This window comes from Vulpes lagopus, chromosome 18 (assembly GCF_018345385.1).
Source record: "Vulpes lagopus strain Blue_001 chromosome 18, ASM1834538v1, whole genome shotgun sequence".
NCBI classification, from domain to species: domain Eukaryota; kingdom Metazoa; phylum Chordata; class Mammalia; order Carnivora; family Canidae; genus Vulpes; species Vulpes lagopus.
The window spans coordinates 706,292-724,696 of NC_054841.1; the positions used below are offsets into that span (position 1 = coordinate 706,292).

The following is an 18,405-nucleotide window of genomic DNA, read 5'->3' on the forward strand; positions in this document are numbered from 1 at the left end:
CCAGCCCACAGTCCGAGCGTGGGGAACAGAGCTGGGGGTGGGCGCACAGGCCTGGGCTACGACACCGAGGGGGCTTTGTCCCTGGTGCCGAGTGCCCCTCTGGCTCCCCCCGCCCCCATCCCGCTTTGTGAGCCCCACTTCCGGCCCGGACAGCAGCGCTCCTGTGGCGAGGGAGGACCCCAGGCCCCGGGCCAGGTGGAGCTCCCTGACCCGCCGTAGCCCAGGAGCTGCCCGAGCCTGGGGACCCATGGCTGGACCCCAGGACACGACAACGCTGGTGGACGCAGAGCCCAGGCGCCAGTCCTGGGACCAGCACCCGAGGGGAGACCAGCAGAGGGCGCTGGGCCCAGCAGCCACGATCCTGCACTGGACGCACCGTGTCCATCCGTGGCTGTGGGCGCTCAGGGCACACGTATGCACTCGCACGCACCCCGAGGCGCCACCCTCCACGCGTCCTTGGCTGGAGCCTGCCCACCCCTCAGCCACGTGCCCACCCTGGGGTCCTGCACAGAGCAGGAGCTCATCACCTGTGACCCCGCATACCGCCCAGCTCACGGTCGCTCTGTGCCAGGGGCCTGTGTGGGGACGACCAGGGAGGTGGGACGGGGACATGCTCAGGCCCCTGCACCGCCTGGGCCCCACCCCAGGCAGCATCTACCAACACAGGACACCTGTCTCCTACCCGTGGGGTGGGGGCGTCTTGGGCCACCACGTGAGCACTTCCCCCCCCCCGCAACATGTCGAAACACCCAACACCGTCCTAATTACACTGGCATTGCGGGGGCTCCCAAAACAAAGGGCAGCTCAGTCCCTACGTAACGTGTCCTGGTAACGTGGCCTCAGGACGAGCAATTACAGGAGATGGGCCTGGTACCCCCGAAGCCTCTAGAACTGCCGGCCAAGGGATAAGCTCCCCCCGGAGGGCGGCCCGGGCACACCTTGTGCTCCTCTGAGGATCATCACCCCGGGATGCCCGGTCGCGGGCTGGCAGGCTGACCATCGCCCCTGGGCTTCCCCGAACCCCGAGCTCCTGGCCTTGGGGGCAGCAGGCGACTGGGTCAGTGACTGAGGCCCTCACGCCGCTGCTGCACACACGGGTGCTCCACACGGTGCGTCCTCAGGAGAGAGCCGTGGGCTAGGGGACTGTCCCGGGGCGGCCCCTCTGCGACTGCGGCCCAGACGCCCCCACACCCGACCCTGCTGCTGCAGCCTGGCTGGCGGTGCCCACGCTGGGAGGGCCCGTCCCAGGACGTGAAGGGCCAGCAGCGTCCAGGGCCTGGAGTGCGCACATCCCACGCAAATCACACAGGAGGACCCGGGGCCACAGCCGCAGTCACGGCAGGGCCGACAGCAACGTGGGGGCCAGAGAAGGGGTGCACAGAGGACCCACCACAGCCTCGGTCAGTTGTCAGATGGGAGAAAGGCCCCTCGTCAGCAGTGGACGGCGACCCGGAGATGGGGCTCGGTGCCAGGTAGGCTCCGGTGGACAAGGAGACCCACGCGACACCGCGAGCCGAGCCAGGGGCACAGCTGGGACACCGCCACGGCACAGCGCGGAGCCGGCAGGGACATGGCGGCCACAACCCACCCGACAGAAACGCAGCCCTTCCCCGGACACCGCGTGGGCTGAGGAGCCCCCCCTGCCGCCAGGGGCCCCCAGGCCGGGTGCTCCCCCCCAATGCCTCACTTTCACGTCCTGGTCCCGCAGCCGTCTGGGGCACCCTGGGGGCGCTGCCTCGGCTCCGAGGAGCACGGCTTGGTGCAACCACAGACAAGGGCCCAGGGGTAGGGGACAGCGCAGGACAGCGGCACAGGCAGGGAAGCGGGAGGACCCTGCGCACGTCCCTCACGCGGGAAGGCCAAGGCCGGCCTGGAACAAGCCTGGACCCGCCTCAGGACACGTGCCTCACACAGGACACTGCACGGGCTGTGCTGCGGCCACTCGGGAGGGTTTATTAGAGGACGTACGGGAACGATGGTGCGGCCCGCCTCCCGCGGGGGCAGCCCCTGCCCTCCGCGTCGCCCCGGCCAGATTTCTGCGGGCTGCCCGGGAGCCACGGGAGAGCCGGGACCCGGACCGTGGGCAGCACGTGGCCTTGCAGGGCGGGCGCCCACCCAAGCCAGCAGCACCACCCCCGCACCCACCCGAGGTGCTGTCTTGGCGCCACGGCTGGTTTCTGGGGTCACACAAGGAGGCATGAGGGCAGAGTGCACACACGGGCCGCTGCTGGCACCGGGGCGCGGCGCGCCTACCAGTCCTGGTTGTCCCAGCCCTCGTCAACCGGCACGGCCGGCGGCGCAGCCTTCTTGGCGGTCTTGGCTCTGCCCTCCCCGCCGCCCCCCCATGCCTCCCCGAGGTCGCTGTGGTCGCTGTTCTTATTGTTGGACGCGGAGCCCGAGCCCCACACATCCCAGCTGTCCGAGCTCCTCTTCTCGGCCGAGGCGTCCGCGCACGTCCAGCTGTCGCTGCTCGGGGACCTGTGGCCCTTGGCAGGGTCCGTGCTCCCGAAGCTCTCCCAGAAGCTCTGGTCCATGGTGCGGTTCTGGAGGTGGTCCCCACCACTGTTCTGGTAGCTCTGGCCCTCCAGGGGCCTGGGGGAGACAGGAGGACGCTGAACGACAGCCCGAGCCATCAGGCCGTCCCTCGGGGTCCCACCCCCAGGCCACGATGCCCACAGGAGCACAGGGCCTGGGAGACGCTGTGTGCACGGAGCCCGCCGGAAGCATCTGGGTGGGCCTCCTGCCAGTCAGGCCCGGCTCCAAAAGTCCCACCCCAAAAGGAGCGTGTTGTGAAGGAAAAGGTACAAGACTGGTTTTCCGCGGCGACTAACGGAACAGCGCAGCCCTGAGCACGCTGTTGAGCCTGATGGGCCCCGCTCAGCAGTGGCCCCCACCACGGCCAGCTCCCACCCCCTACACCCTGCAGCTGGAGTAGGGGAGCCCTAGCCAGATTGGGGTTCCAGCACACAGGTGTGGACAGTGAGGGCGGGGACGGGGTTGCTGCGGGGCCCCTGCCGGCCCCACCAGCCCAAGATGGGAGACAGTGGGATCAGTGCTGGCCCCTCTCGTCTCCAGGCCCGAGCGGCAGCCGTAGCCACAAGGTCAGTATCTCTAGGGTTCTGGGAGCCGCCCCTGGGGGTGACAGGCCTGTCGGCCAGCGGGGATGCAGAATGCCTCTCAGAGACCTTGTAGGAAGGAACCCAGGGCACAAGGGCGGGGATGGGGGACCAGCATACCTGTCCGTGTCCTCCGCTCTCCCAGAAAAAAAGGTGGTGACGTCTCGCCATCCCCTACTGCCGACCCCCTGGACCTGGAAGGGGACGGGAGGTGGCTGCTCAGGGTGGGTCCTCACAACGCACACACGGTCCCGCTCAAGGTCCCGGCAAAGCTTAGAGACCCAAGCAGCATGGCTGGGCTCAGGCCCGAGGCCTTCGTACGCTCCTCCCGACAGGAACGGTGCAGGGGACGCCCGGTGTGCACACGGTGGTGGTGGCAGGAGGCCCTAGTGCTCAGCTCGAGGAAACAGCATGCAAGCAAAGCCCCTGCAGCAGGCTGGGGAGGGGGGGCCACGCGCACCCCAACCCGTCTAGAAGACGGCGAGGCCCCGGCCCATCAGATGGCACTCACCGGGGCAGGGCAGCGGCGGCACAACGAAGGCAGAAGGAAAAGAAGCAACAGTTAGCAGACCTGACAGGGCCCCCACCAAGCTGTGTCCACATTCCTCGGGCAGCGGCACCGGAGCGCTCTGCTGAGCCGCCTCACTGCCCAGCGGGCACCTGGCGGGCACCCAGGCTGCGGGAGCGTGCGGGGCGCAGAGGGCCCTCCTGCTCTCGGCCCGGGCGCCCCGGAATGTGGAGACTGGCTTCCAGCTGCGCCCAAGCGCCAGGGTCTGCCCTACCTTGGACGCCAACTGAGAGACCCCACTGGACACATCATCAAAAATCTTTCCCTCTTTCACCTGCGTGGGTTAAAACACTGCCATCAGCCCAGGGGCACAGAACACATCGTCGCCGTCTCTGACCAAGGACAGTGCACGCCGGAAAGAGCCGTGGCGGCAGCTGCGTGCAACGTCTCCCCCGGGCAGCCCCCTCCCCACGGGTGAAGGGGCCAGGGCCGCCGACCGTGCCCAGGCTGCTGTAACGCGGCGTCCTCCCGGGGGGCCTCTGGGTCAGCCACAATGTCCTGCGGACAGGTCGGCACCACCCCCCGGGCCCCAGCCTGCTGGGGGGGCTCCCTGGCCGTCAGCCACCTCCGCACTGCCCACCCAGCCCACCCTGAGGAACGGAGCACAAGGCTGGGCCTCACAGAGCCCAGGGATGGGGGCCCAATGGACGGAGTTGGGACTGCTGGACAAAGCCCCCCAGCACCCGCTGCTCCCTTGGAATGAGGGCCTCAGGGGGCGGGGGGCAGACAAGGGACACCGGGCATCAGGGGCGTTACCTTCTCCTGCGCAGGTTTGAGAACGTTCTCGTTCAGGCTGTGGCCCAGCTCCGAAGCCTGTTTGATGAGAGGGAAGTCAGGTGAGCTCAGGCAGCGTGTCACCCAGGACACCGGTCGGCACAGTGGCCACGAGCCCAGCACCCAGGATGCCCCCACCCCACTGTCATGGCAGCCGCGGCACCCGAGGCAGCCACGTGGAAGTGGCCCGCAGGCGCCGTTGCGGTGGGGCAGCCAGAGACCACTGCCCCAGGCCTCCGCGCTCTGGAGGGAAGAGGCCCAGAGTGGCAGCAAGGCCTCGGGAGTCCGTCCCACCCAGCGGCCACCTGTGGGTCTTCCCATCAGAGCCACGCAGTCCCATCCCCAGGATGGCCCACGTGCTGCAGCAGGTCACATGCTACCCCTCAGCTGGAGTGCAGGCAGGTGCACCTCTGGTCACTGGATGAGGTTGAAGCCCACCTGCCCTCCAGCGGCCACCTGACCCAGAAGGAAGGGGACAGAGCCAGAGGATGAGCCAAGGTGGGTGGGGTGGCAGCAGGACGATGGGGCAGCTAAGAGGGAGAGCACCAAGCAGCAGCAGCCTCGAGGCACAGGGCAAGCACACAGCGTCAGCACCTCACTGCTGCGATGACACCCCCTCTGCGTACTTAGCAGGAAGTGATGAGGTCATGAAATGAAAATCCTGCCAAGCAGCTCCCGGCACCCCAACAGGAGCAGTGCCCCCGGCCCCGGCCCCAGCAGGTTGGTGAGAAGCTCCGAGGGTGAGCACACGTAAGCGAGGACACACACAGGCCACGGTCCAGGAACGCTCAGGGCAAAGCACGTGGGCAGCACAGAGAACGGGGGAGGCATGCACGAGAACGGACGTGGCGCCTTACCAGCTCGGGCTGCTGCTTGGTGCCCCAAAACTTTACCCAGATAGCAAGGGAGCGGGTTGGGGCGGGGGGGGGGGGGAGAGGGAGAGAGTGAGAGGCAGAGTGCGCACGAGCAACAAGGAAGCACCTCCAGACACCTTAATCAGCCTCACGTTCTGGTGGCGTCACCCCAGCGGGCGTCCTCAAGAGTGCCCTCGGTGCCCACCTACTGCCACCGACCCTCGCTGCTTTCTACTCTGAGGTACAACTTCCAGAACCACGTGAGCAAGTCAGGAACCCCAAACGGGGGCGCACCACGCACGGAGAGCGACTGCCCTCCCTCCTGGGACAGCCTGCAGGGCTGCTGCCTCCGGCCCGAGTCCTAACCCCCACACCGGGGGACAGGCAGTCCAGCGCCCTGGCATCACCTGGGGACTGCAGGGCCACCAACCAAGATTGGAAAAAAAAAGACAAACACCAATCACCCCAAACCACCACTCACAGTGAGAAACTAACGGGGAACCGAGGTATTTCCGCAGAACCCAGACCCACCGCCCCAAGGAGGGGCTGCCCCACGGCCCACGGCCCTCGGCCCTACCAGGCTTCCCTCCCGCCGCGGGCAGGAACCACACAGGAGCGGTCTGGCCGGCCAGGTGCCCAGGCAAGGATGGACAGGGGACCCTGGCCTTGCCCCGCAGGCCCTGAAAGACGCAGCCTCCCACCCCACCTGCTAAACCCGCAGGCGCCGGGGCACAAGTCTGTGAGCACAGGCCTGAGCTGCAGAAACGTCCCCTCTCCAAGCACAGGGCCCAACGACGGCAGCCCGGGCAGCGTCCAGACGCCAACCAGACGGCACACTAGAAATTTTAGCAACACAAAACGCAGAAGCTTCCTTTGTTACCTTCTGACTCGCTTGAGATCCGAATTTGGTGGCCTGGAAAGAGACACAGGGTTTCCAGCTCGCCTGTCCTGACGCCCGGCCCCAGGTTGCGCTTCCCACCCTCGACAAACGCCCTGTCCAGGCCTGTCCCGTCAGCCACACCCCCGGGCGCCCAGCAAAGCTGCCCGCTAGGCCAGGCCCCGAGGGAGGGAGGCCGTCGGGAGGGGCAAGCCCGCAGCACACAGGCCGGGGGGAGCAGGCCCATGGCAGGGGCGGCACCCCCCAGCCCCGGCATCTATGGGTGTTCCTGAGGCCCAGGCCGTGCACCTACTTGGCGCCCAGTGCGGCCCCGTCCCATAGCTCCCCGCAGCACAGCACCCCCACCCCCAACCGCGTTCACGACAAAGAAGGAAAAGGCCCGGCCAGGCGTTCCAGCTGGAAGGCACCTGGACCTCCGGGCTGTAGCCCTCCAGAGGCCACGAGCCAAAGCTGCGGTGCCACAGGGCCTGCTGCTCCTCGAGGCTCCTCCCGGGCCGGACAGGGGAGGATGCAGGGCACATGCACCCACGGGCAGCACAAGCAGTGTCCGTGGGGCCTTCGTCCCAGCCCAGGACCAGCCCTGTGGCTCCTGCGGGTCACGCGACGGCAGGCACCATCTGGCCCACGGTCTCCTGGCCCTCGGAACATTCCTGTCCCGGTTCTGCGTGCCAGGCAGCCCCTCGACCCTGCCCTGGGCTCTCCGTTCTCCAGGGCACCTTCCTTACCAAGGCCACACCTGCCAGACCCCCCAGTACCCCCAGGGTGATGGCCCCAAAAGGTTTCTAGCCTGTTCCTTTCTAAGCCCAAGACCACTGTCCACCTGCGTGTCCTGACAAAGTCCCCAACCCTCCCATGCTTGGGCGGAGGAGCAGGCAGGGCTGGCGGGACCCCTCTGCCCGCAGGGCTCACAGGGGGCGGTGCCTTGGCACGGCACCCCTTCCAGAGCCGGCCGGCCTCTGCACACAGCTCACCCTGATGGGCGGGCGGGTGCCTGCTGCTAAAGCAGCCAACAGCGGGCCCTGAGACTGGCCGTGACCTCGAGGACCCGAGAGCATGTCTGGGGGCCGGGAACGCCCCCCACTCCTCGTGGAGTGCCCTCCAGACCCCAGACAGCACCGCCTGTGAGGGGCTGGCGGGCGGAGCGCTGGGGCGGGTACTCACACCCTCCTTAGCGGCCGAAGCAAACTTGCTCGCTCCAGTGGTAAAACTGCTCCAGCCCTGCAAGGAAGCAAGAGGGGCCACGTCGAGGTTCCACGGCGGCGGCCCAGCAGGCTGTCGGCCATGCCACCCACGGCCCAGCACAGAGCCGATGGACTCTGCACCCAGCTCCGCAGGGAGGCCACCTCCGGGAGGCCCTGTGCACGGCCGCAGCCCCGCTTCCCGGGAGGAGCGGGCATTCCTGCCGCAGCACCGCGCACCCCACCCCGGCCCCCCTGTGCCAGGCTGGTGGGCAGAGCGCTGGGATCCATGTGCCCAGTGCGCTCGCGGGAGAGCAGGGCCCGGCAGGTGCCCCGATTTGGATGATGCGCCTGCGGACTGGAAACGCTTCCCCTAACAGCAGCTACACCCGCTGGGACCAGAAGGAAGGCGGCGAGCCGGTCGCACAGACAACCTCACTGAGGGAGGGGAGGCGTGCGGGGATGGTGGGGCTGCGGGGCGCGGGGTGCAGGGCAGGGGACTGTCCTCACCGAGCACAGGGACGACACGGCGCTGCTGAGAAAGTCCTCTTCCCTCTTCGGGGGTGGCACCGTGTTCCCGAACCCCACATAGCGGTTCTCCTGGGCCCTGACAGGAACACGAAAGGCAGCACCCTGCTGCCCAAGGGGCTCGAGGCAGGAGGCGCCCAGACCCGGGAAGGATGGGGTCCGCAGCGAGGCGGGCACACAGGGCAGGCTCTCCTCTGCTCCCCGGAGAAGACCCTCCTGCTGCATTTGGGCAGGGAGCCCGGCGCGACCCGGCAGCCCGCTAGTGCAAGAAGCGTCAAATGACTTCCTCGGACAGCCCCGGGGACAAACACGCGTCCACAGGTCAGCTGGCTTCCAAGAAGGAAAAGCATTCTTTTTCCCTCAACTGAGGTTTTCCCTCCACTCACACTCTTCAGACCCGGGCTAGCCCTGGGATGCCACAGTCAGCGGCGCACGGCCTGCACGCAGGACCCCAGCCCCGAGGGACCCAGAGTCCCCGAGCCACCAAGCCCCCTGCTGCCCACGCCTCACCCCTGATAGGAGCCAAGGTCGTCGTTAAGCCAGTCTTCAAAAGCCTTGTCTGAGGACGAGGTCGAGTTCTGCAGGTGGCCAGAAGCTCTGAGAGGGAGGATCAAAGGGCACTGAGGTCAACGGAGGACAGGCACGCGCAGGGACCGTGCGGCGCTCCAGGACATGCTGTCACGTCCCACAGCACGGAGCACCTAAGGCCAGCTGGCCTCCACCTCTGAAAGGCGGCTCACTGGCCGTGGCGGACAACAGCAAGCGGACACACTCCGGCCCAGAGAGGACCCCACGGGCCCCTGACCGCTGCTCCAGGCCTGCCCACGCTGGCGGGGGGCAGCACAGAGGCCGGAGAGCCGGGTGCTGAAGCAGGCATGTCAGCAGCGGCCCACCGAGCTCCCACAAGATGCACGGTGCGGGCGTGGGGTGGGGGTCCCTGGGCGCCCATGGTGCAAACACGGAGCCTTCCCTGACCGGTCACTGCAGATCACCAGCCTGACACTTGAGAGGACGCAGGACGTCTGCCATGGGGATCGACCTGTCCACACCACGCCTGCGCTCCGGAGGCTGGGTAGTGCTCGGGAGGACAAAGGATGGAACCACCACCCAGCAGGGACGTTTCCTACAGAAACTTACGGTCATGGGTTCGAATCTGAAAGCACTGTCCCAACGGGCTATGGAGAAGTGCGGAGCTGCCCCCTTGGCCCTAGACACAGCTTATGGGGCGCTTTTACTGAAAACACCTATCGCTAAGACAACCTATGAAGCTGTTTTCCCACTGACTCCTGGGAGTAGCTCACAACGGGAGCCGTTCCCACAACTGCACGGGGGCCCCAAGCTATGGCTAAGATCGGGGCTGGGCCCAGAACAGCCGGGACCCGGAGAGGCCAGAGAAGTAGCTACCGGTGAGCAGCGGACGGCAGTGTCTTGGGCTGGGGTGGGGTCCAGTTCTGGGCAGGCGAGGACTCCAGACACCATTCTCTGCCCTCAGCCAGGGTGGCTACCTGCCAGGGGACACAGGGATTTGAAAGCCGGGACCGTCAGGACTGGTCAGCGATGTCACCCACTCTAGCCCATCCTGCTCGCTGTCCTTCCAGGCTCAGCGGGCACGGGCCGGGGTCTCTATCACATGTCAACACGGGGATGGGGACTCGGTACAGAGGGGCCGGCACACGATGCTCCCCCCGAGGGCAGGGAGAAAGGCCCATCCTCTCCCCGGCTAACTACATGCCGCCTGCCTCCCCCGGGGTGGGACAAGGCAGCCCACACGTCCTGTCTGTGCACGGCAGTCCCAGAAGACTGTGCGCGGCCCCCGCAGGCGTGTCAGAGCCCACAGGAGGACGCCAGCTCCCAGAGCCACCCAAGCTGCCAATGGGCAGAGCCTCAGCACCACTGGCTGGCCGGTCCCTACCTTGTCCCTGAAGAGGGCCGCGGCCTTGCTGTTGTACTTGTCCTGCAGGGACCAGCAGGGGTCATAGTCCTCCTGAGACTCCAGGAACTCCCGGAATTTCGCATTCCCTCCAGCTTTCATCTTCTCAAGCTCCACGTCCTTCCACTTGTCCATGGTCACCGAGCGCACGAAGCTAGAAACCAGAGCGCCAACCTACTTATCAGCACTAGGTGTCCAGCAGCCCCCACCCCAGCCAGGTCATGAACCCGACACATGAGCTTCCCGTGACAGAAGCCCCTGGCCGTGACACCTCCGAGGGCAGAGCTGGCAGAGCAGCACGTGTTACCCCGTCACCCTGCACCCCACAGCAGGCCCTGACCGCAGCTCAGGATCCCTGCGGAGCCCAAAAGGCACGAGGGGCAGGGCACTGACCTGAGGTGCACGCCAAGCCCGCGGTGCTTCCCCGAGCACTCCAGGCAGATCCAGATGCCGTAGGTCACACTCACCCACTGAGGGTTGAATGCACCACACTCAAAACACACCTGCAGGAAGAGCCACATGCAACTCACCCAGGCATTTGGGGCAGGACCCAGAGAACTTGGGGAACAAGTTGCCCCAGAGACCCAACAGGTGGCCCCAAGAAGGAGCAGAGGAGAGGCTGGCCCAAGCCTAACAGCAGCAGGGAGAGCTCTGAGGCTACAAGCAACTTCTGGGAGGTTTGCTAAACCTCAAAGCATCAAAGCAAAGCGGAGACGCTTACGTTGTTTTCATCTTGCACCCTGACTTCTTTCAGGACTTTCCTGGTTCTTGGGCTGGCCATGATGCTGCAGGGAAGAAAAACAAAATTTTAAAACTTACAAGTAGGTTACTTTACAAGAAAACCCATTGGTGCAAAAACACGACAACACACAGCTTCAGAGAAATCCCACTAAGCTGCTGGAAGCTATGGGGTAATGTCACTGCTTACTACAGGCAGCATCAGGGAACTACTCATGGGACGATTCTGTCCTTTACACGCTGAAGAAAAACCCAGAGCAGTCTGGATGTTTCCAGGCCAAACACAATGTAATTACCGAGAATAACGTAATTATCGGTGTCCGCTTTGCCTAACCGTCGTGAACCGCCAACACTACAGAATTTACAAAATGTCCCTCCACCTTGTGATGCAGCCCACAGCAAGGGCCGACCTCCACATAACATACAGACTGGCTGCTAAACCGGGCGCCCACCCGAGTTGCCAACGTATCAGACTCGGGCCAGCAACCTTCGAGGACAGGGAACCCCAGGTTCTCTGCACGCGGTACCTTCCTTCCCCTCCCCAGCCTGTGGCGTGAGGCCGAAGTGCTCCCCGTGACCAGGAGGTGTGCAGAGGTTGGCCTGCGGGAGGGTGTACAGGTGGGTCCTCCATGGGGCCCCCGTGGAGGGTGGAGTGACCGACAGCATGACCACAGCAGGGCACACCTGCTACCATGCCTCACAAGGACACGCTGGGGCACAAGAGCCACGTAACTCAGGCTGAAGACAAAAACCATTTCTCTTTATAAATCTCCCAGCTCCGGCAAAACCCAAGTTCAAGCCACAGCGCACTGAACTCATGACCAGGAAAACCGACGTAGATTCAAGCTGGAGAACGCGCACGGGAGCAGGCAGGGTGCTGGACGCAGAGCGACCCCACGGTCCTGCACGCACCACCTGGCCCTGCGCCTCAGGCCACCTCTCCCACCACCAATGCACAACTGTGCGGGGGCCTCTCTGAAGCTCGCCCTTCTCTCACTTCTGAAGGCGCCTGTGAGCTGTTGCCCTAATTCACGGCAGCACGCACCCGCCGGGGACCCCACCAGCACCCTGGAAGTGGCACGGATCCGACACCCACGCGGCTGCTGGACGTTTCACGCAGCCGCTCTGCTGCCCGGCTGCACAGCCAGCCTCCCCGCTGACAGCGGAGCTGGAGCTTTCCACGGACACGCAGCCTCAACAAGCCAGGAGATCCTGCGCCGTCCCTCACCCGTCATCTCAGTCCGTGGGAACAAGTCATGGGTGGCAGGCCTGACTCTGCACAGCCACGCTTTCTAAACCTAGACGGTCGGGACTCCCGTGGTCGTCAGCGCCCACCCCCACCCGGAAGCCAGCTGAAGACGACAGACGCGGTTATCTTCCCATAACTGACACCGAGACCCGAGGCGCAGCTCCGACTCCTCTGCACTCCGCGGTTTTCCGTGCTACGCAGACCGCCTACCGACGCCGAGGGCACACTCCCGAGTACGGTGCCTGGCCGGCCTCCTTTAAGTGAACGACTTTCGTCGCCGCCGCACACGAGCTGCACGGGGGCGTCCCCAGGTACACCCACACTTGGGGCCATCCTGCCGGGTCTGAATGCACAAAGCCCTCTGCACACGTCCGTCTCATGGCGACCACCGGAGAGCCCTCTGCGGGCTGCTGCGCGGGGCTGGCACGCGGACCTGCCCCATCGGGTCTCCATGCCCAGCCCCTGGTCTGTCCAGAGAACCGTGCCTTTCCTCAGACGTTCACATCCTGGTCGAAGGGGCACCAAGCAAACGAGAGCCAGAACTGGGTTGAATGTGCCCTGAATTTCTAATTGTGTAAAATAAAATGAGGCAGAGCCAAAGTCTGCAGAACTAGCGGCAGGTGACCTATGAACAGGAAATGACCTGGATTGAAAATGAATGAGAGTGACCAGTTTTGATGGGCGTGACCTTCAACTCCCTGAAACACTAACTTGGATATGTGAAATGCGTCCTAATGTTCAAAACCGCAAACACGGTTTATCTCGAAAAACCATCCAAGGATTCTTTAGTGCCTGAAACCAAGGTGGTAAAAGGTGGCTCCCTGCAAGTGGCTGTAACTTCAGGGAACGCTGACCAAGTGAGGTCACTTCCTCCCGTCCGCCCTGTAAGCAGCTGCAGAACCTGGTCCTGGGGTTGGGACTCTGTCTGCATCCGAGATTCAAAGGGATGACCGGGGAGCACCGCTGGGTCCCAGGATGACGGGGATGACCAGTGGGCTGGGTCCCAGGATGACTTGGGGGCACTGCTTGGTCCCTGGGATGACCAACGGGCACCGCTGGGTCCCCAGGGATGTCTGGTGGGCTGGGTCCCAGGATGACCAGGGGGCACCGCCGAGTCCCAAGATGACCGGGGGCACCGCTGGGTCCCCAGGATGACTAGTGGGCTGGGTCCCAGGATGACCAGGGGGCACCACCGAGTCCCAGGATGACCAGGGGGCACCACCGAGTCCCAGGATGACCAGGGGCACCGCTGGGTCCCAGAATGACTGGGGGCACCGCTGGGTCCCCAGGATGACTGATGGGCTGGGTCCCAGGATGACCAGGGGGCACCGCCGAGTCCCAGGATGACCAGGGGGCACCGCCGAGTCCCAGGATGACCAGGGGGCACCGCCGAGTCCCAGGATGACCAGGGGGCACCGCCGAGTCCCAGGATGACCAGGGGGCACCGCCGAGTCCCAGGATGACCAGGGGGCACCGCCGAGTCCCAGGATGACCAGGGGGCACCGCCGAGTCCCAGGATGACCAGGGGGCACCGCCGAGTCCCAGGATGACCAGGGGGCACCGCCGAGTCCCAGGATGACCGGGGGGCACAGCCGAGTCCCAGGATGACCAGGGGGCACCGCCGAGTCCCAGGATGACCGGGGGCACCGCTGGGTCCCAGGATGACCGGAGGCACCGCTGGGTCCCCAGGATGACTGGTGGGCTGGGTCCCAGGATGCGGGGGGGGGGGGGCACCCCCGTGTCCTGGGATGACCGGGGGCACCGCTCGGTCCCTGGGATGACCAGCGGGCTGGGTCCCAGGATGACCGGGGGCACCGCCGGGTCCCGGGGCTCCTCCCAGAGACCGCCCGAAGCACTCAGCACAGCCGCTGTCCGAGCACCGAGCACCGAGCACCGAGCACCGAGGCGGAGGCCCCGCGGCCCGGGCACGGCGCGCAGGAGCGTGGGGCCGGCCCTCCGCTGTCGCTGCAGCCTCCGGCGGGGCGCGCACCCCACGGGGCCCGGGGAGGACCGCCCGGCCCCTCCCGCCCGGGGTCGTCCGCGCGCGGGGCGAGCAGCGCGGGTCCCCGGGCCGCCTCCCCGCACCCGCCGGGCGGAGGAGCCTGCGCTCCGGCCCCGGGGCCGTCCGTGCGCGAGCGGGGCCGGGCGGGCTGCGGGGGCGCTCCCGGGCGGGGGCGAAGGGCCGCGCGCCTACCGGGGGGTCCGGGCTCGATCCCGCGCGCCGGGGTCCGCCGGGTCCGTCGGGTCCGCGGTCGGGCGCTCCGCAGGCTGCTCCGGGGACGCGCGCCCGCCGCCCGCCCCGCCGCCACCCGCTTCCGGCTACGTTGCGCCTCGCGGGGCATCACGGGAAGCCGGGGGCGGGGCGGGGCGGGGCGGGACTTCCGCCTCCGTCCCCGAGCGGCAGCGCGGCCCCGCCCCCGTCGCCATGGGAACGCGGGGGCGGCGTCGCGGACCGCGGGGCTGGAGCGGGGCTCGGGGCGGGGCTCAGGGCCCGGCGGGGGCCGCGGGAGGCCCGCCCACAGCGGCGGACACGGAAGCGCAGCGGGAGGTGCGCGGGAGCAGGACGGCCGCAGGCAGGGGGGACCCGCCTGGGAGGGACCGAGTCCCGGGCCGTGCCCGGACCCGCCGAGACCCCCGCCCTTGGGGCCGCCGTGGGGGCGGGGGCGGGGCCCGGGCCGCGAGGCCCCGAGCGGCGGTGCCGGTTAGAAGAGCTGGTCCCGGGACGAGGGGACCCGCAAATGATTTTCGGTTTGCTTTGCACTCGGTGCTTTTTTGTGGATTTTGGAAGGATCACGTGTAACGTTTTTTCAGATTTTTTAATCTTTATTTATGATAGTCACAGAGAGAGAGAGAGAGAGGCAGAGACACAGGCAGAGGGAGAAGCAGGCTCCATGCACCGGGAGCCCGGCCGGGGACTCGATCCCGGGTCTCCAGGATCGCGCCCTGGGCCAAAGGCAGGCGCCAAAGGCTGCGCCACCCAGGGATCCCACGTGTAACGTTTTTATTAAGGTGTAAGTACAGTCTGTGACATGTCCAGGGCCATGACCTGACGGATGCACGCCCCGGGCGGCCACCGCCAGCAGGTCACCATGAGGGACCGCTGGGTCGCAGCAGCCACCGCAGGCGTTAGGCCCTCACCTCTTAGCTCGGCTAGTGTAGGCATCTGTAAATAAACAGTGTGTCCTCCCAGTGGCTCGCTCCGCTGGCTTAACCAAGACCCCCTGGCTGCGGGGTCCGTCCCAGGCCTGGCACAGAAGGGCCACCTACCCTGTCGTCCACTCAGCCGGCGTTCGGGGACTCATCCGTGTTGCAGTGGCCGCCGCTCCTTTGCATCGCTGAACAGTATTCCGCCGAGTGCAGTCCCCTCGTTTGTCCATTCACCTGCTGGACACTGGAGTCACTTTTAAGTTTTCCATGTTACGAATAAAGATGCTCTGAAATTCGCCTACCAGCTTTTTTGAGGGCATATTTTCGATTCTTCTCGTGTAGTCCCCTAGAAGGAAAATTGCTGGGAGATGGGTGGGTGTCCTTTGAACTTTACACAAAGTTGCCAGTCTTCCGGGTGTGGGGTGTGTGTGTGTGTGTGTGTGTGTACCATTTATTTTTCCACCCACAGTAAGACAGTTGCTCCACCGCAGCCTCTGTGGGCCCACAGTAGGGTCGCAGCATCTCCCTTGGTTGTTGGGTGACAGCTGCCCCAGTGCTCATCCTCCCAGCACTCCCCGCCTGCCTGTGCCGGCTTGAGCATCAGCACCCTCCTGCCGCCAGAGGAAACCCTCAGGAAGGAGCCAGGAGCACTCACGGGAATGACAGGCACACCAGTGTCTACACAGTGGCAATACGAGACTGGATTTCAGCACAAGAGCCTGGGGTCAGCAGTGTTGCCTCCCGAGGTTCAGACAGTGAGAGCCGTGTGCTGCATTTACAGTGGGCCTCCTGGAGGAGGTGGGCTCTGAAGGCTGAGCGGATGCTGGAGGAGAGGAGAGGAGGGGAGGGGAGGGGAGAGGAGGCTGTCCTGGCAACGGCACAACTGGGACCAGCACTGGGCACCAGCCAGACCAACCAGTGGAGGCTGAATGTTGTTTCCTGATCACAAAGCATGAAAGTCGATCACATCACCCACTGCCCTAGGCTCCGGGAGGTCTGGGGCGAGGTTCATCCCCAGAGCAAGGGACACGTCCTGGAGCCAAGACCAGAGGGGGGGCCTTCCAAGGACAGGGCAACACACGGCAGCTCCTTCCTCCACCTCAAGGCTCTTGCAGTGTCCGGACGGACGACAGGAGCAGAGCGGAATCTGGGTGGTGAAGCGGTGAGTGCTGCAGAACGCGTAGCTACAAATTGGAAACATTCTATTACTCCATCTTTAAAAAATTTATATTTTATTTATTCATGAGACAGGCAGAGGGAGAAGCAGGCTCCCTCCGGGGAGCCGGATGCAGGACTAGATCCCAGGACCCAGGGTCACGCCCTGGGCTGAAGGCCGACAGACGCACACCGCTGGGCCCCCAGGCGGCCCTTTATTACTCCACCTAAACTATTCAGACAATTTGCTTTTCTTTTAGAACCGCCGCGGGCAGTCCGTTAATTTTCAGTTACAGTAATAGGATCCTGTCTGTGGTTTCCTCCGGGGCAGGGAAGCCCTGGGTGTGATAGGACATGGGAACTCCCGGGAGCGAGCTGCAGGCCCGTGGGCGCCCGGAGCTCAGGGTGAGCAGGGGCAGGAGTGCAGGTCGCCGTGGAGCGCAGCGGGAGCCGCGTCATCCCGCTACTTGGCCCCAGCCTCCGTTTCCCCAGTGCTGACGAGAAGCCTGCAGTTAGTTCCCTTTCAGGCCAGGAGCCCACACTTCCCCACACTCTGTGGACATCAGGCCCCGGGCTCGAAAGGCAGAGCCTGTTAAGCTGCACAACCACCGCGCGTGCTCTGGTATGAACCCATTGCTCAGATTTGCCCGCGGTCCAAAGGGCGGTTTAAAGGGCCAAGGACCCAGCCTCTGTTACAGCCCTCAGGGGAGAAGCAGGCGCGTGGAGCTGGGCAGCCACGTGGGCAAGCGGGCATGTGTTCAGGTCAGGACACCCAGCACCAGTCTCAGCGGCCTTGTCTGGGCCCCAGGGCGGGGTCAGCTGGGTCCAGGGGGTCCGGCCAGCTGCCGGCAGCGGTGGCAGAGGCTGAGGAAACAGCTGGAGCTCCACCCGGCTAGTGAGGGCCGTGGGTGTGCACATGTGTAAGTGCACATGTCTGTGAGCGTGTGTGGGTTTGCACATTTTCGCATCGTGCACTTATGTGCCTGTGATGTGTGTGTTGCTGTGTGTGCTTGTGCGTGTAGGGCGTGTGCCTTCAAGCGTGTGAGGTGCGTGTGCACACAGACGTGTACACTTGTGCATATGTGTGCTTTTGGTGTCCGTGTGTGCATGTGAGTGTGCACATGTGTGCATGGGTATCGCGTGTATGGGTCTGTGCCTGAAGGCTCCCTGGGCTCAGGCTCGTCCAACTTAGTGTCCTGTGTGCAAAGCGGCAGCAGGTGCGGGTCTGGTGTGTCCCCGGGTAGAGCCATGACCAGCTTCCTTCAGAGGCAGGTCCTGCTGTGCCGCCTTTGCACAGCGCAGAGGCTGAGACGGTCCCGACCCACGCGCCCGCCGTGGCAGCAGCTCCGGGATGTGGTCCCGGCAGCTCCGACCCCAGAGGCCCCAGGAGGCGGCCTCATTGGAACGTCCCCTGAGGAGCAAGGGTGCAGCCCCCACACGCGGGCGCACCCCAGCAGCGGTGCCCGGGGCTCCAGGGCATGGGGAGAGTAAAGGCTGCCTCCGCCTTCCCAGCGCTTCTCCATGGCGCGTGCTTGGCCCAGACCCGGGGTCTGTGCGGCCCAAAGCCAGCGCGGGCGCCGGCGGTTCCCTCGTGCCGTCCCCGGAGGTGGTATGGGGCCTCGTGCGCTCCCGCTGAACCCCACGCGCTCCCCGATGCGCGCTCACGCCATCCTGTGCACTCCTGTGCCAGCCCTCAGGCCGCGCGCCTTCTGGGAAGCCCACTACCAGCCTCAAGGCTCAGCCGGCTTGGGGAGGGCCAGGAGCCTCAGATGTCCCTGGAGCCCTCAGTGTCACCCTGGACTCTCGGTGTGGACTTGGCATTCCTGCCCTCCCAGGAACTTGGGCGCTGCCCTGGTGGCTGCCCTGCCCCTGCGTCCTGGGACTCAGGCCTTGCTCCCCGTGCTCCGCTCTCATTCCTCTGGGGCCTCCTCCCTGCCCTGCCCGGCTGCCTTGTGGTCTGGGAAGGCCAGCCCCGGTGGCTGGGGGCGAACTCCTAAGGCCCAGCCGCTGGGTCCCACTTTGCCGCCAAGATCACAACAGGTTCAAGCCACGGTGGGTGGGAACGGGCCGAGGCTGGGAGCCCATTTGCCGTGTGGCCGGGCAGTGGCCTCGCAGGGCTGGAAGGACCCGTCCCGCTGCCCCGGGGTGCCATGCGAGGCCTCCTGGGTCCCAGGGTAGGCCCTCCAGAGCTGGCCACGGCCGCAAGTTTGGGGTGAAACGACCCAGCCTGGTTTTCCCAAAAAGACCTACATTCAGACCTGGCTCCGTGG

The 18,405-nt window shown here is 65.6% G+C and overlaps 1 protein-coding gene across 6 annotated transcripts; it reads right to left on the reverse strand.

Moving 5' to 3' along the window:
• Positions 1–1,933: 1,933 nt before the first annotated feature.
• Positions 1,934–14,163, reverse strand: ARFGAP1 (ADP ribosylation factor GTPase activating protein 1). 6 transcript variants are annotated; one of them, XM_041733224.1, is made up of 14 exons: positions 14,028–14,163; positions 10,568–10,631; positions 10,240–10,349; positions 9,829–10,000; positions 9,321–9,421; positions 8,427–8,513; positions 7,899–7,995; positions 7,372–7,428; positions 6,193–6,225; positions 5,316–5,345; positions 4,441–4,497; positions 3,899–3,958; positions 3,237–3,310; positions 1,934–2,592 (listed from the first exon to the last, which is right to left on the reverse strand). In XM_041733224.1, the coding sequence occupies exons 2-14, from the start codon at positions 10,625–10,627 to the stop codon at positions 2,250–2,252; spliced, it is 1,281 nt and encodes a 426-aa protein (XP_041589158.1). In that variant the 5' UTR covers positions 10,628–10,631; positions 14,028–14,163; the 3' UTR covers positions 1,934–2,249. The 6 variants fall into 6 exon arrangements, with proteins under 6 accessions (XP_041589158.1, XP_041589159.1, XP_041589160.1 ...); XM_041733225.1 differs by lacking the exon at positions 5,316–5,345; XM_041733226.1 differs by lacking the exon at positions 3,899–3,958 and having other exon boundaries at positions 3,237–3,304.
• Positions 14,164–18,405: the final 4,242 nt, after the last annotated feature.